Source organism: Capricornis sumatraensis, chromosome 1 (genome assembly GCF_032405125.1).
Source record: "Capricornis sumatraensis isolate serow.1 chromosome 1, serow.2, whole genome shotgun sequence".
NCBI classification, from domain to species: Eukaryota; Metazoa; Chordata; class Mammalia; order Artiodactyla; family Bovidae; genus Capricornis; species Capricornis sumatraensis.
The window spans coordinates 144900169-144916225 of NC_091069.1; the positions used below are offsets into that span (position 1 = coordinate 144900169).

General features: G+C 37.4%; 1 protein-coding gene across 1 annotated transcript in view; it reads right to left on the minus strand.

Moving 5' to 3' along the window:
* PROS1 (protein S) overlaps positions 1-16057 on the minus strand; it is a 69084-nt gene that overhangs the window by 29884 nt on the left and 23143 nt on the right. The window contains exons 2-6 of the mRNA XM_068971789.1: positions 14310-14467; positions 11199-11223; positions 6874-6960; positions 4059-4181; positions 3809-3940 (exon numbers count right to left, since the gene is read on the minus strand). Of these exons, the coding sequence (XP_068827890.1) occupies positions 3809-3940; positions 4059-4181; positions 6874-6960; positions 11199-11223; positions 14310-14467 (525 nt within the window). The remainder of the gene's footprint in view (positions 1-3808; positions 3941-4058; positions 4182-6873; positions 6961-11198; positions 11224-14309; positions 14468-16057) is intronic.

The following is a 16057-nucleotide window of genomic DNA, read 5'->3' on the forward strand; positions in this document are numbered from 1 at the left end:
AGATAGAGGAGCCTGATGGGCTGCAGTCCATGGGGTCACGAAGAGTCGGACACGACTAAGCGACTTCACTTTCACTTTTCACTTTCATGCACTGGAGAAGGAAATGGCAACCCACTCCAGTGTTCTTGCCTGGAGAATCCCAGGGACGGCAGAGCCTGGTGGGCTGCCATCTGTGGGGTCGCACAGAGTTGGACACGACTGAAGCGACTTAGCAGCAGCAGCAGTGACTATATAATATCCAGCTGAAGACTAGCAGGGGGGTACTCTTTCTGCCCCCTTCTGATGCCTATGTCAGAAGCTTTCTCTATCTCCTTTACACTTTAATGAAACTTTATTACACAAAGCTCTGAGTGATCAAGCCTCGTCTCTGGCCCCGGATTGAATTCTTCTCCTCCGGGGGCCAAGAATCCCGGCGTATTTGCATGATTCAGCAACAGCCTTTCAAAACCAAACCTATAGCAACCGTTACCAAGGGAACTAGGGATTAATAATGGTCACAAGGTCAGGAGACAATCCATATCTCAAGAAAGACGATCGAGACTAAGCAGTTTTGTCCTAAGGAGAATGTTTACTGAAGGAGATTCAAGCCTGTTTCATCATATGACCTCAGTCCTGGGAGTGGCATGCCCCTCCACTGGCTTCTGATAACAGAAACTAATAAGGAACAGAAGATTTATGAGAAACAGCACATAGGAATCCTCCTGTTAAACATTCCCAGACATCCATGGGGTCACAGAGAGTCAGACACAACTGAGTGACTAAACCACCATTTGGAGGAACCAGAGATCAAGTTGCCAACATCCACTGAATCACAGAAAAAGCAAGGGAATTCCAGAAAAACATCTACTTCTGCTTCATTGACTATGCTAAAGCCTTTGACTGTGTGGATCACAACAAACTGTGGAAAATTCTTAAAGAGATGGGAATACCAGATCATCTTAGTTACCTCTTGAGAAACCTGTATGCAGGTCAAGAAGCAACAATCAGAATCAGACATAGGACAACAGACTGGTTCCAAATTGGGAAAGGAATACATTAAGGCTGTATATTGTCACCCTGCTTAATTTATATGCCAGAGTACATCATGGGAAATGCTGGGCTGGATGAAGCTCAAGCTGGATCAAGATTACAGGGAGAAATATCAACCTCAGATACACAAATGACACCACCCTAATGGCAGAAAGCCAAGAGGAATTAAAGAGCCTCCTGATGAAGGTGGGGCTTCCCTTGCGGCTCTGGTGGTAAAGAATCTGTCTGCGATGCAAGAGACCTGGATTTGATCCCTGGGTTGGGAAGATCCCCTGGAGAAGGGAAAGGCTACCCACTCCAGTATTCTGGGCTGGAGAATTCCATGGACTATATGTATAGTCCATGGGGTTGCAAAGAGTCAGACACGTCTGAGTGATTTTCATTGGGCTTTCCTCATAGCTCTGTCAGTAAAGAATCTGCCTGCAATGCAGGAGACCTGGGTCTGATTCCTGGGTCGGGAAGATCCCCTGGATAAGGAAATGGCAACCCACTCCAGGCTTCTTGCCTGGAGAATCCCATGGACAGAGGAGCCTGGCAGGCTAGAGTCTGTGGGGTCCAAAGAGCTGGACACGACTTAGTGACTAAACTACTACTACTACTTGATGAAGGTGAAAGAGGAGAGTGAAAAGACTGGCTTAAAACTCAACATTCAAAAAATAAAGCTTATGGCATGCATTCCCAACACTCATGGCCAACAGATGGGGAAACGATGGAAACAGTGACAGACTTTGTTTTCTTGAGCTCCAAAATCACTTCAGATGGTGACTGTAGCCATGAAGTTAAAAGACACTTGCTCCTTGGAAGAAAAGCTATGACAAACCTAGACAGTGTATTAAAAAGCAGAGACCTCACTTTGCTGACAAAGGTCATCTAGTCAAAGTTATGGTTTTCCCAGTAGTCATGAATGGATGTGAGAGTTGGACCATGAAGGCTGAGCATTGAAGAACTGATGTTTTTGCAGTTTGGTGTTGGAGAAGACTCTTGAGAGTCCTTTGAACTGCAAGGCGATCACACCAGTAAATCCTAAAGGAAATCAATCCTGAATATTCACTGGAAGAACTGATGGTGAAGCTGAAGCTCCAATACTTTGGCTACCTGACGTGAAAATCCAAATCACTGGTAAAGACCCTGATGCTGGGAAAGACTGAGGGCAGGAGGAGAAGAGGGTGACAGAGGATGAGGTGGTTGGATGGCATCATCGACTCAATGGGCATGAATTTGAGCAAACTCTGGGAGATAATAGACAGGGAAGCCTGTCTAGGACTGCAGCTGTGCTGCAGTCCATGGGGTCGCAAAATGTCAGACATGACTGAGCGACTAAACAACAATAGAAAACTCTGCCAATCACTACAGTGCAGTGAAGGACAGACCACTCATTGGATATGAATTCAATTTAAGGATTTATGAAAGCAGGCTACAAATAGAGTTGAACAAGATAACTTTACATTTTAACTTACTAAATTTTTTTACCTCATCACAAAAGGAGGAGAAGATGGGGAAGGGCTAGGGAGCAAGAGAGGGCAGAAGAAAGAAAAGAAAGGAAAGAAGAAAAAAAAGGGAAGAAAGAAAGAAGAGAGAAAAACTTGCTCCCATTTTCTAAAAGCAACTCCAGGCTGGAAAATGTCTTGTTTAGCTACCCAAATACCTAGCACTTATATCTGAAGATTTAGTAAAAGACAGTTATGCAAACTAATGGAAAAGATATCATGCAGAAAAAAGAAAGGCAAAACTTGGGGGAAAAATATTTCTTGTTTTTTTTAATTTATCTATTTTTTATTGAAGGATAATTACTTTATAGAATTTTGCTGTTTTCTGTCAAACCTCAACATGAATCAGACATAGGTATACATATATCCCCTCCCTTTTGAAACTCCCTTCTATCTCTCTCCCCAAACCACCCCTCTAGATTGATACAGAGCCCTTGTTTGAGTTTCCTGAGCCAAACAGCAAATTCCCATTGGGTATTTTACATATGGTAATGTAAAATAAGTTTCCATGTAATTCTTTCCATACATCTCACCCTCTCCTCCCCTCTCCCCCTGTCCATAAGTCTATTCTCTATGTCTGTTTCTCCATTGTTGCCCTGTAAATAAATTTAAAAAGAAACACACTAGCAAAATGACTTAAAAAGCTAAATTAACTGACAGGAATTATTTAAGTTTGAAATTAAAAAAAAAAAATTTATGACCAGTGATGTGATCTTAAATGTATAAAGAAAAAGAAAAACCAAAGTTTCATCTTTTTCAAAAACACGACAGGAAATGAGGTGCAGGATGGAAGGTTTATATTGGAAATTAGAAAGGTATTTCTGACAAGGAAATATAAAATACAATGAAAGAAGTTACTAAGGATTGTGGTGATTTGTTTGTAAACTGTAGATCTTGTTGAAATAAAGAATATAATAACGATACTATAGAGTCTGGAAGAAATAAGATCAACAATGATTTTGCAAATACTGTAGTATGTGAAGACTTGAATTAAAACTTCACTTTATCACCATATGATGAAATTCTTCATTAAAACATATGCAAGTGCATGTATCAATACACACATACATACACAATAAGAAAACAACAAAATACTCTGAAATAAAAAAAATACCCAATCAACAATAAACTAAAGGCAGTCTCACAGAATCACAGGCATCAAGGCGGATAATAACGTATACTTATTATAAACACTTAAAACTCAAGAGTTTTCCATGAATTTCCTGGGGAAATTCCTCTGAATTTTTGCTCTTACACAGTAAATGCCTTTTATTCTACCTTTTTACTCTTACCTTTGCAGTCCTTTTTATTTGAAAGCATAACAAAACCATTTTTACAGGAACAGTGGTAACTTCCAGGTGTGTTTTCACAAATCTGGCTGCAACCTCCATTTACATTTACAGGATCTTTGCATTCATTTATATCTGAAAGGAGAAAACAGAGTACTTTCAAAGTAATAAAGCCTTCTAAGAACTTTTCAGGAAGTCAATTCAGATTGGGTATGTTATACATACTCATACCAGCTGGGTATGTTATACGTACCAGATTCACACTTTTCTCCTTGCCAACCTGATTTACAAATGCAAGTGAATGTCGCTTGGCCATCTTTGCAGGTCATATAGCCATCTTCATTGCATGGCAGAGGATTACACTGGTCCGGAATGGCTAAAGGAAATACATATCTATTTAATTTTTATAACACACCACAGTACAATAGAAATTTATGTCCTTTAACAGAAATCTCATGAACAAAGTCTATGGTATATGGGAAAAAATACTACTGAGTTCTTCAAATACTTTTTCAAGAAGAAAAGTGGATCTATTAAACTTTTATAATAATTTCTGCAAAAGGAAGCTAATTTTTGTTTAAATCCACTCTCTTTTAAAATAATTTTATTTAGTTACTTATTTTCGGCTCTGCTGGATCTTCCTTGCTGAGCTCGGACCTTTTTCTAGGTGCTGGGAGCACGGCTACTCTCTAGTTGTGTTGCCCAGGCTTCTCATTGCAGTGGCTTCTCTAGTTGCAGGGCACAGACTCTGTTGTGAGCTTCAGCAGCTGCAGTTCCCAGGCTCTAGAGCACAAACTCAATAGTTGTGGTGCACAGGCTTAGCTGCTTCTTGCATGTGGGATCCTTCTGGATCAGGGATCGAACCTTTATCCCTAGCATTGGCAGGCGGATTCTTTACCACCGAGCCACCAGAGAAGCCCCGTAACTACTTTTATGTTCGCAAATATACACAATAGTTAATAACTGCATTTTAATATTCTTTTTATATATTACCTTATTTGAGCCTTAAAACAATTTCATGAGGTAGGCAGAACAATGAAATTATTCAGTACCAATAGCAAAATTTGAGACTTCCAACTTGGGATAACATAGAATAACAGAGGGCCTTCCCTGATGGCTCAGACTGTAAAGAATCCACCCGCAATGCAGGAGACCTGGGTTCGATCCTTGGCTTGGGAAGATCCCCTGGAGTAGGGAATGGCAACCCACGCCAGTATTCTTGTCTGGAGAATCCCCATGGAAAGAGGAGCCTGGTAGGCTACAGACCATGGAGTCTCAAAGAGTCAGACACGACTGAGCGACTGAGCACAGCACAGAATAACACGGACCAGATTTATTCTCCTGCTTTAAATAAACAGAACTTTAGTGAAATGGTTTTCAGACATTGGGCACCAGGCAGCAGAACACCATGATTTTTAAGGCAAGGATATTTCTTTCATAAAGTGTCACAGCACTTTATCACTATCTTAAATGATACACCCATTTATTTCTTGAATTATTTATGGTCTCTCTCGCCTCACTAGACACTGCAATAGTTCCTGGCTCCTGCATATTCCCACACCTGTTTCTCCAGCCTTCCTAGCCAACTCTGAAAATTCCTTTCATCTTTCCTTGACATTTTCCTTAAGTTAGCAAAGCAAACTGTTAACTGCAAAAAAACACTTTTTTAAAATTCAACTAAAATCTAATCACTGAACTTTTCAAAAAATGTCCTCATAAAAGCAAGTTTTCTGAAAATTAGCAATTTATTAGGTATTAGTTATGTGTGTGTGCTCAGTTGCTCAGTCATGTCTGACTCTTTGTGACCCCATGGATTATAGCCTACCAGGTTCCTCTGTCCATGGGAATTCTCCAGGCAAGAATACTGGAGTGCATTGCCATTTCCTACTCCAGAGGATCTTCCCAACCCAGCGATCAAACCCGCATCTCTTGCATCTGCTGCATAGGCAGGTGGATTCTGTACTGGGATATCTGAGAAGTCCATATATTAGTTAAAAGAATAGAAAACAGGTTAATCAAGAAACTATAAAATTATTTTTCTGTTCTTGGGTAAATTAAAACAATAAAGTATGAATTAAATAAACATGTTCAAGCAAGCTGTTTTACTTGTGAAGTTACAGCTAATTTTGAATTATAGAAAGTGCAGATAAGTGAATATCTCAATAGTACCAATGCTGCATGTAAAATATTCACTGGACAAACATCCCAATTTACATGTTTCAATTTCACCTTTGTCTCTGCATGTCAGGAAATTGATAAACTAGAGACAAATAATCTACCAGATTTATCACTAGGCCTTATGTGAACTTCAGAGGGAAAAGGCTAACTTGATATCACAATATTTTACACATTTATACCACATTTATACCAAATGTGGTATACCAATAATATACCAATATTTCCACATTTCCTCATTTATACCAAAAGTCAGAAAAATAAATGTGGCTTCCCTGTGACCTATTAGTCAACTGTAACATTTGGTCATAAGTACATGATTATGCAACAACAGTCAAAAAGCTCTTGGGAATAAAATTCTGAAGCCAATGATGTAAAGCTTGGCAAATAAGGACCACTTCAATTTAAAAGTTAGCTAGAAAATTCATTTTAAGCAGCATTTACATCTAAAAACACATTCCTTCAGGGAGTTCCCTGGCAGTCCAGCGGTTAGGGATCTCCCTTGCTGTGGCCTGGGTTCAGTCCCTGGTGGGGGAACTCAGGTCCCACAAGCTGTGCAACATGGCCAAAAAGAAGAAAATAATTCATCTTGTATATTTTTGATACATACAAATGTTATATGATACTTAAAAGTTTAAGTAAATAATAAGTAAACACTGAAAGAAATAATTATTTGGCCAATTTGATCCAGTGCTAGAGCCATGTGGCATACCCCCACCCCCAAAAAACACTATTCCTCAAATGTATTTTGAGAAAACCTCCTTACGTGGCCTACAGCCAGCCCTTCAAGGGCTCATTTGTTGATGTTTAAACAGTAGTTATATTTATATGGGTGTACTTTACTTGCAGGTTTTTGCCGTTTTGGTTTTTAAACTGATGGTAGAAGTGTTTACCATTGACACAGCTCCTTAGGTCAGGGTAAGCATTAGTTGACAGACGAGCAGTAGTGAATAATCCAGCTCTGAAAGAGCCAAGACAACCTGTAAAACACAAACAAGTGTCATCTTAGAGCTGATACACTAAACTTGATCTGAAATCATGGTAGAAATTATCCAGAGCAGTAGGATATTTATGCTTCTGTGTATTGACATGATTCAGCAATCAAAATGTCAATCCTAAATGTCTCCATCCACCTTTTCGAAAAATCAAAAATCTACAAGCAAGATTGCAATGTATACACAATCATGAAAAACATATTTATAGAAGCTTCTCTTTAGAAAAGAGCCTTAAAGCCAGAAGGGGAAAATATCTTGGATTAGCAAAGAAATTTATTGCCACATAAATCTATGTTCTTAATTCTGTAGCAGAGACCTAAAGTTACCCTCAAATCTGTAGACCAGAGCCTAATTTAGAAACTGTCTATTATTAACTGAATAGAATGAGTTAGTGTTTCTGGTTGTTGTAGGCAACTTCCAATTCTTCCAATGTTGCATAGAGATTAATAAAATAATGTTTGTATAGTGCCTCAATATTACAAAGCAGGTTTACTTTATTCATTTTATTTCTCAAAACAACTTTGTGAAATTAGATTCAGCAATCTGGCAGAAATAAGATGAAAAACAGAAATAAAATACGTATGGACTTTAACCAGGAGTCATTTAAGACCAACAACATAACATGTCTTAACAGCCACTGAAGACAACATTGTATATATCAGTTCATTGTACAGATTGTTGTTAGTGCTCAGTTGCTAAGTTGTGTCTCTTTGCAACCACATGGACTGTAGCCCACCAGCCTCCTGTACATAGGATTTCCCAGGACAGGTATAGACAGTCACTAACCCACTAAAAAGGTGGTGTTTTGGTCATCTTTTGCTGAGTAAAGAATCCTCAAATTAGTGGCTTATAAAATAATCATTTTATATTACTTATGATCTATGTATCAAACATTTAGAAAGGGTTTATGTACGTAAACTGTTTGTCTCTGCTGCACACGGGACCAGTCAGGGTGGCTGGGGCTGGAAGATGCACTTTCTGGATGACTTTTCACTCACATGTTTAACAGCGCAGGCTTCTTGGCATCTCTGTCTCCACACGGTATATGCCATGCTTCAGGGCTTCTCCACATGGTTGCGCTTCCCTGAGTACGCAGTCCTAAAGTGGCACTGCTTTCGTGGTACTTAGCTTCCAAGAGGAAGAAGAAAGAAGCTGCCAGGCCAATTAAGAGGCACTGTGTCACTTCCATCATAGTCTATTGATCAAAGCAGTCTCAGGGTCCACCCAGATTTGGGGGAGGGGGAAAAGGATAGATTTCACACGGTGATGGGAAAGTGGCAAGATGACATTACAGAAGCATATGTGAGATGGGAAATATTTTTGCAGTCATCTTTGGAGAACACAGTTTATTACAGATGGGTGCAAAGGCTCATTTGAAGTCTGTGTGTATATTCCTTTCTTAGCTTTTGTGACAAATCATCACAATCTCACCAGCTGAAAATAACACAAACATTCTCGTACAGTTACAGGGATCAGAAGCCTAAAATGAAGGTGTTGGTAGGGCTGCGTTCCTTCTGACGACTCTAAGGGAGAATCTATTTCCTCTGTTTCTTCAGCTTCCACAAGCTACCTGCATTCCTTGGCTCATGGCTCCAACCTCATATCATTCTCAACTCTTGCTTATTGTCATATATCTTACTACAAACTCTGATCTCCTGCCTCCCTTACGTAAGAATGTTTATAACTACACTGAATAATGTTCTCATCTCAAAATCCTTATTAAATCTTCAAAGACAACAATTAAGGTAACATTCAGAGGTTCTAAGGATAGGACATGAACATCTTTGAAGGGGGGCAGTCACTATTTAGCCTACCAAGGTAGGTTATAATATTTTCCCACAAAAACAATAGTTTATACTTACATTGTAGTCTTCCTGGAGACCCAATGAGACCTAAGCAATCTTAGGTCCTGAGTATTCTTTCCCTGAATTCATTTGTTCCTCCTCTTGAATCACCCACTCCCAGAATTATCTTATTCTAGTGTGAATATTTCATTAGGATTCTGGCTTGTAAGAAAGCCTCATTTTGCAGTTCTGGACAAATCAGACAGCCAAAATTCGAAACCCTTAAGTTAGAGGTTCAGGTGAAATGCTTCATATGGTGATTGGGACACCAAGCCAGACTACAAAGTACGTTTAACCCATAAACCACCTTATATATGAGTCCATACTAATACAGTGATAACATTTTTTTGGAATTTTTTGCTAATTTTTTTAGAAGTACAGTGTGAAGAGTGAGCTGCATGGTTACTCAAAGCAGTGTAATCCTACCCCTTACTTTCCCATTTCTCTTTCTTGTTGTCCAACAGGAAGGCAGGATGTGGGAGAGAGTGAATGGGTAGAGAGGTGAGAACTGGAGAGAGATCATCTTAGCTTTTGTAGCCTGAAGCAGAAGCTCTCCCAAGAACTGGAATTAGGAATAGAAACTTGGGCCATCATGGAGGAAAGCCTGAGAGAGAGGCACTTTCAGGAGAGGTTCCAGTGGTCAGGACAGAACACACTAGAAAGAAATCTTGGTTCTAGACGATGACAGCTCCTATACCCATATTGTCATACAATTATCTTTTGTAACATTTTATGATTATATTTTATTTTAGAATCTTTATTTTATGATTATAAATCCAGTCTATGTTGGGTTTATAGTAGTTTCCCCCTTTAACCTACATTTTGTGTTTTGGTATTTCTTCTTTCCCTTTTTTTCTTTTTCCTTGTTTATTCTTGCTGGAAGTTCATATAATTTACTTTCCTTACTTTGCCTTTTCAAAGAATGAGATTTTCTACTATTAATCCTCTCTTTGTTTTCCATTTACTTCTATCCTTATTTTTGTTATTTCCTTATTTTTTTTGTTACTCAGGGTTTTCTCTCTTGTATTTTTAAAAGTTTGCTTGATTTGAATGCTCAGGTTCTTTTGAAAATACCACTGTGTCCTCTTACCACTGCCTCAGAAGTCAGCACGCCAGGTCTCCATACACACATAGTGGGTCAGGCCGTCTTCAGTCTATCCGTGGACTCCTCACATTTCCTGACCTTTTTTTCATTATATTTTGTTATTATTAGCACCTGGAATAGCTATTGCTTCTTTTGAGATGATTTTAAGAGAAGTCAGCAGTCTGAACTAATCCACCTGTTGGGCAAGAACTAAAAACTAAAAGCTATTTCTGATGTTTACATTTTGGTTCAGAATGTAGCATTCTTCCCAAGAAGTTTTTCGCTCATAAATTTAATCATCCAGTTTATCCAGTGATATTTTACAGGCCTACACAGACGGCAGAGTTGTTTACTCTATTTTCTAAGGAAAAGAACACAATTTAAAAACTTCCCTTTATCTAATGAAGCCCTGAGTATTTTTGCCCAAATTCCATGTTTTCAGTGCACTGCATGGAGGATGTGGATAGACTACATGTTTCCTGAACTCTTACAACTCTAAATCCAAATACTGTCCGAAAAATAGGTAATAGTGATCTAATTTCTTGGGTGACATTATCTCACTGTAAGGAGCTCGCAGCATGAGCTGTGATAATTAGTGAAATTACTATTAAGTTTACCAGAGACAGGATTATAAACATTTCTTTTTCCCACTTAGGAACACTGGCCTTCAAAATATACACATCAAATGACAAAAAGGTTTTAATTAAGGTAGAGCATTTCTGTTCTCAACAGTGGAATTCATCACATATAACTAAATAAAGACCAAAATATAAAATGTGAATCAAAAATAAATCATAGTAAAAAAGGTCATACTTTTTTTTCAATTATATAAATCAGTTGAATTATACTTTACATTTGAAGAAAGTTTGACATAATTTTTAAAAATCTATCTAATTCATGTGCTTATTTTGTATTCCCAATAACTCTGAAGTTAGAAAATAAAGTTATAACATAATATAATACAGAAATTAAAAAGTTAAATAAGTTGCCCAATCTGACACAGCAGAAACTTTTAGGTCTGAGACTAGAGTCCACATCATATTATTATTATTTTTCTTAGGACTTCAGCTTTTCTATTACACTGCCAAATAAGATAGGCAAAGAAAGTGAAAGTTGGGTACATGTCTTTAAATAAAAGGACAGAAGGATAGCAAATCTGCATACAGAATGAGATCTTACTCCCAAGGCTAATGAAATTGTATGGGGTGGAATATAGATAAATGGAGGACTGGACTTCATCATAGTTAAATTTCTATCATTTTTAAGATTATATGATTGAGATCTTTTAAACTTACCTAAATATTTTGGATAAAAATATTCCTAGAAAAAAAGAAAAGAAAAAATATATCTTAACAAAGGTAAATTTCACTATAAAGTTAACATTTAATTTTAAAACATGTTTTTATATTAAAGATGCAATAAATTACATATAACTGTCATTTTCACATTACAGTATAACATTTTTTCTATAGTAAAAGGTACACCAGAAGTATATGGCTAATAGCATTAAGCCAATAAAATGCTTTTAGGCTTAAAGCAATACTGATCAATTAAATCATTCTTCAGAGACTTCTAAAATGAAAACAGGTTCCATTGAAGATGTTAAATGTGACTACATATGCCCCCTTTTTGTAAATCCTTTAATTTTTCCATGATGATTAGATACCCATTCGATATACTTGACATCATGTTGATTACACACACTAGATTAATTGCTGAATAACATAATTTGAATTGAAGTGGTCATTTATCTTTTAGCATCTTATGTACATGTAATACCTTACTTATAAACTGGTGATGTACCAAGAAATTTTTCTGTAAATCAGTAATTTGGACTAAGGAATACACTTTACCAAAAGGAGAAAAATGTTAACAGTGATTTTCTGATGGAAAGGTCCCCAGGCTGGTTCACAAAAGCCTACTTAAGTCATAAAATATCTAATGCGCAATACTAATAGCATAAGAACTTCTCATGAGAAACCAACGTTTCTACACAAAAACAACCTCAAGTACAGAGCATAACTTTCATCCAGGATACAATTAAAGTCCTTATTCCTTCCTCCTTTCACATATAAACCTACACAACACTTATCTACTAATTTCTAAGAATGAGATCCAACCACTAAGCAATTCAGACATTGATATTGTCTTCTATAGCAGCGGTCCCCAAATCTTTTTGGCACCAGGGACTGGTTTCATGGAAGACAATTTTTATTCCAGACCAAGGGAGTGGGGATGGTTTCAGGATGATTCAAATGTATTATGTTTATTGTGCATTTTATTTCCATTATTATCACTTCAGTTCTACCTCAGATCATCAGGCATTAGATCCCAGAGGTTGGGGAAAAGCCAGGACGTAGGTAATGATGAATGGGTTCAACACGAGATAATGTAATGGGGAAAGGACTATGTTAGGGACAATGGGGAGATAAGCAATAAGGTGGTGACTGGGAGTCTGGACTAGGGTATGAGGGATATAGACAGGGAGTGTTTGGAGAAGGAAAGAAAGTGAGAAACAATAACAAATGCTTTTTCTTTCATTTCACCCATTTCTTCCTCTCTTCCACTCTCACCATCATCTCTTTTCCTTCTATCCGTAACACCATTATCAGAATGAGTGGAGGAGAATAAGCACATAAATGAGTTTCTTTTCTCCACTGTTTCCCTCCCCTCCACATGTCTTCTGTCTCATTCCCCATTTGCTACTCAGAGGTTAAACCATGATAAACTATGAGAACATATTTAGTGTTAGAAATACATGCTTAAGTACTGATGGGTGATATAATAAAATGAAATCTTGGGCATGCAGGCTTGTTTTAAAATGTTCTGGCAAAACTAACAAAAATTAGAGTGAGTGGGGGTACAGAATAGGCAGAACAAGAATAGCAGATGGTTGATAATCACTGAAAAGGGAAGGAGTCCCTACTTTGGGAAATAGTTTCAATTTCCATAATAAACAGAAACATTTATGTATATGTATATTTGTGTATTTGCTTCCTACACAATAAGAGTACACTGTTACCTTGTGTGAAATAAAATATTTTTGCCTTCTCAATTGCTTTTCCACAAAAGACAGCAAAACTAAGAGAAACATTTGGTTTCAAACTTGGAGAGTGTTAAAAATGAGTACCTTGGGGAAAATTCCCTTTGAACCTATTAGAGTATGTGGAGGTAAGAGGATTAAAGGGTAATCCCAGAAAACACAAGTTATTACTGTCCTGGACAAGTTCTTTCACTATAGACAAATGATTCCTGCTTGTTATTGCTTATCTAGTCTCATGGTCCCAGGAGCTAAGTCAGAAGTAAAGGAAGTATTTTGAAGATACATATGCCTCCCTCGTTTCCTTTTGGATATACAGTTCATACAGGAAAAAAATCTAGGGTAACCCCAAAGGTCATCAAATTTTAATTCTCAAGGTCACCCTCATCCTAATTCTTAGAGGCACTATTTATATTCTTGCTACCCACAGAACAAGTTAGAGACAGGCTTCTCTAAGAGAACTGGGGGGCTAAAGATCAGCTCTAAGGGTCTCTTATTTCTGTAAGATATTTAGGGATCTTTATAGTTTTCTAGACTAGCTTGGAAAAATGTATGCACTAAAGATATAAATTCTACCCCTGGGATTATCAATGATTTAAAGTGGGCTCAGGAAACTTCCCAAGAGTTTATGGAATAAATTAAAAGTGTTGTTAGGAAACGCAGTATTGAAATGAATTCTTCAGTAAGCATTCACTGAATACCTATTATGTACCAAGCGCTGAATTAGAGGTCCTATTTTCTAAAGCTTAGTTAAAAATGCCAATGGAGAGAATTAATGAAGCATAGTGATAACGATGTAGTCATACACACACACACGTGCACACACTAGAGATGCCTTCCCCTCACCCAACAATACAAAATACTGGTTGAAAGAAAGTAGTTACAAACCATGAAATTCATACTATTTGTGATAATTAGGTATAATTGAATTATAGTTTGGTCAGAGCATTTGCTTTCGGCAAATAGTATTTCCCTAACACGCCCACCCTTGAAGGCACTGCCTCCTGAAATGCTTCAATGGGAAAATGCAGAAGTGACACTGTTGTGGTTCAGTTGCTAAGCTGTGTTCAACTCTTTGGGAGCCCATGGACTGCAGCCCACCAGGCTCCTCTGTCCACGTGATTTTCCAGGCAAGATTACTGAAGTGGTTACCATTTTCTTCTCCAGGGGATCTTCCCGACTCAGGGATAAAACTCGCCTCTCCTGTGTCTCCTGCACTGGTGGGTGGATTGAGCCCACAGAGGGTGATATACACAATCATTAACTTTAAAAAGGTACACGAGGGAACAGAGACTAAAGCTAGAAATGTTCCGTCTGTAACTATATGTCCAGGTATACTAACTGACCACTTTTCATGAGTTCTTACCGTTTCCGGGTTATTTTCAAAGACTTCCCTGGCTTCTTCTTTATTGCATAGTTCTTCAATGCATTCTCTTTCAAGATTGCCCTTTTTTGTTTCTTCAAGCAATGAATTTGCACGGCGTCTCCTAACCAGGACTTGTGAAGCATGTTGCCTCGACAAAACTGAAGGAAAAAAAAAATGTTTACATGAACAAATCTTTCATTTCTCCTCTAAAATATTTTTTAAACATGAGAATTTAAATCATTTTTTTGTCTGTAAATTGCATGGCATTCAAAGTAGGGTTAAACTGAGGGGGAAAATGCAGATACGTATGCCCCTTGGTTAACAACCCAAAGAGCAGTTTGGTGTGTAGCTACAGCACTTGTCTAATGATTTGCACAAATTATTCAAGTTTGTGCTTGAGGTCAAACATAACTAATGAAAATTTAATGTTTACCTCATTATGACAATGTTGGGAAAAACATCATGCTGAAATGATTGTCAAAAGTCATAGCCACAGCATCTTTAGAGTAACAAACTTCTTCAGTTTTAAGGGAAAACTTGTGTGATCTCTGAGAAATGTAGGAGTACAGTTCAATCAGCTATTTGAAAGATATTTGATAGGCTAAAACACCTGGTTATCTATACAAACGAGAAAATAAAACCCCATGGCAAAAGGAAGACCATATGCAAAGCACAAAATATAGAAGGCAAAGAGAAAAAAAATGGTAACTTAGAGTATATAAAAAATTTTAAGCAGTTGACAAACAATGATAAAAATAACAAAGTTCAAAATCAAGCAACAGATTGACATCTAGAATCTATAAACAAATTTTGCAAATTAAATAAAAAATAATACAATATGGCAACCAATACAGGTAGGTGTGCAGTGTATGTGTGTGCCTAGTCATTTAGTGGTGTCCAACTCTTTGCAACATTTTGGACTGTAGCCTGCCAGGCTCCTCTGTCCATGGGATTCTCCAGGCAAGAATACTGGAGTGGGTTGCCATTTCCTTCCCCAGGGGATCTTCCTGACCCAGGGATTGAACCCACCATCTCCTGTGTCTCCTGCAATGTAAGCTGAAAGTAAAGAAGCCATGTGTACAAGGTTAAAAACAAAATAAAAAGTGTAAATAAAATATAAACAAAACAATATCATGCAAACACCAATACAGAGAAAAATTGAAGTAGCCAATAAACATGTGAAACGATGTTCAACACAAATTTTTTAAAGCAATCAGACTTTTGCCTAATAGATTTGCAAAAATTTAAAAGAAGGAAGGTACTACTTCCTTCCTTCTTCTTCCTTCCTTCCTTGAAAAGTGCAAATTATAGATGCCTCATCTATAGCATAATCCTATATATACCAGCCATATCTGTAGATGTGTAAATATCAGGTGGACAGAGTACAGAGAAAAGAGTTTAGAAAGACACTCAAGCTATCATCTGCAGTTATATTTGAAGAAAAGAATGGTGAATATAGTTTGGGCTTTATCATTTTAGTATATGAATAGAACATGGTTTCTTAATGAAAAAATTTTAAATCACATATAAAATCTACAAATAAAATTTTTAATCCTGACTTTTAACCACAAATGGTTATTTCACTAGAAAGATAAGCAAATAATGTAAATAGCTAAATTAATTTTTTTCTTATTTCTCTCATAACCCAGTATATAATAAGGACTAGATAATCAAAAGTTGACAATAGAATGAAGAAAAAGAACAGCAAAAGGACTAACTAATCAACACTTACTATAATTATTAGTTGG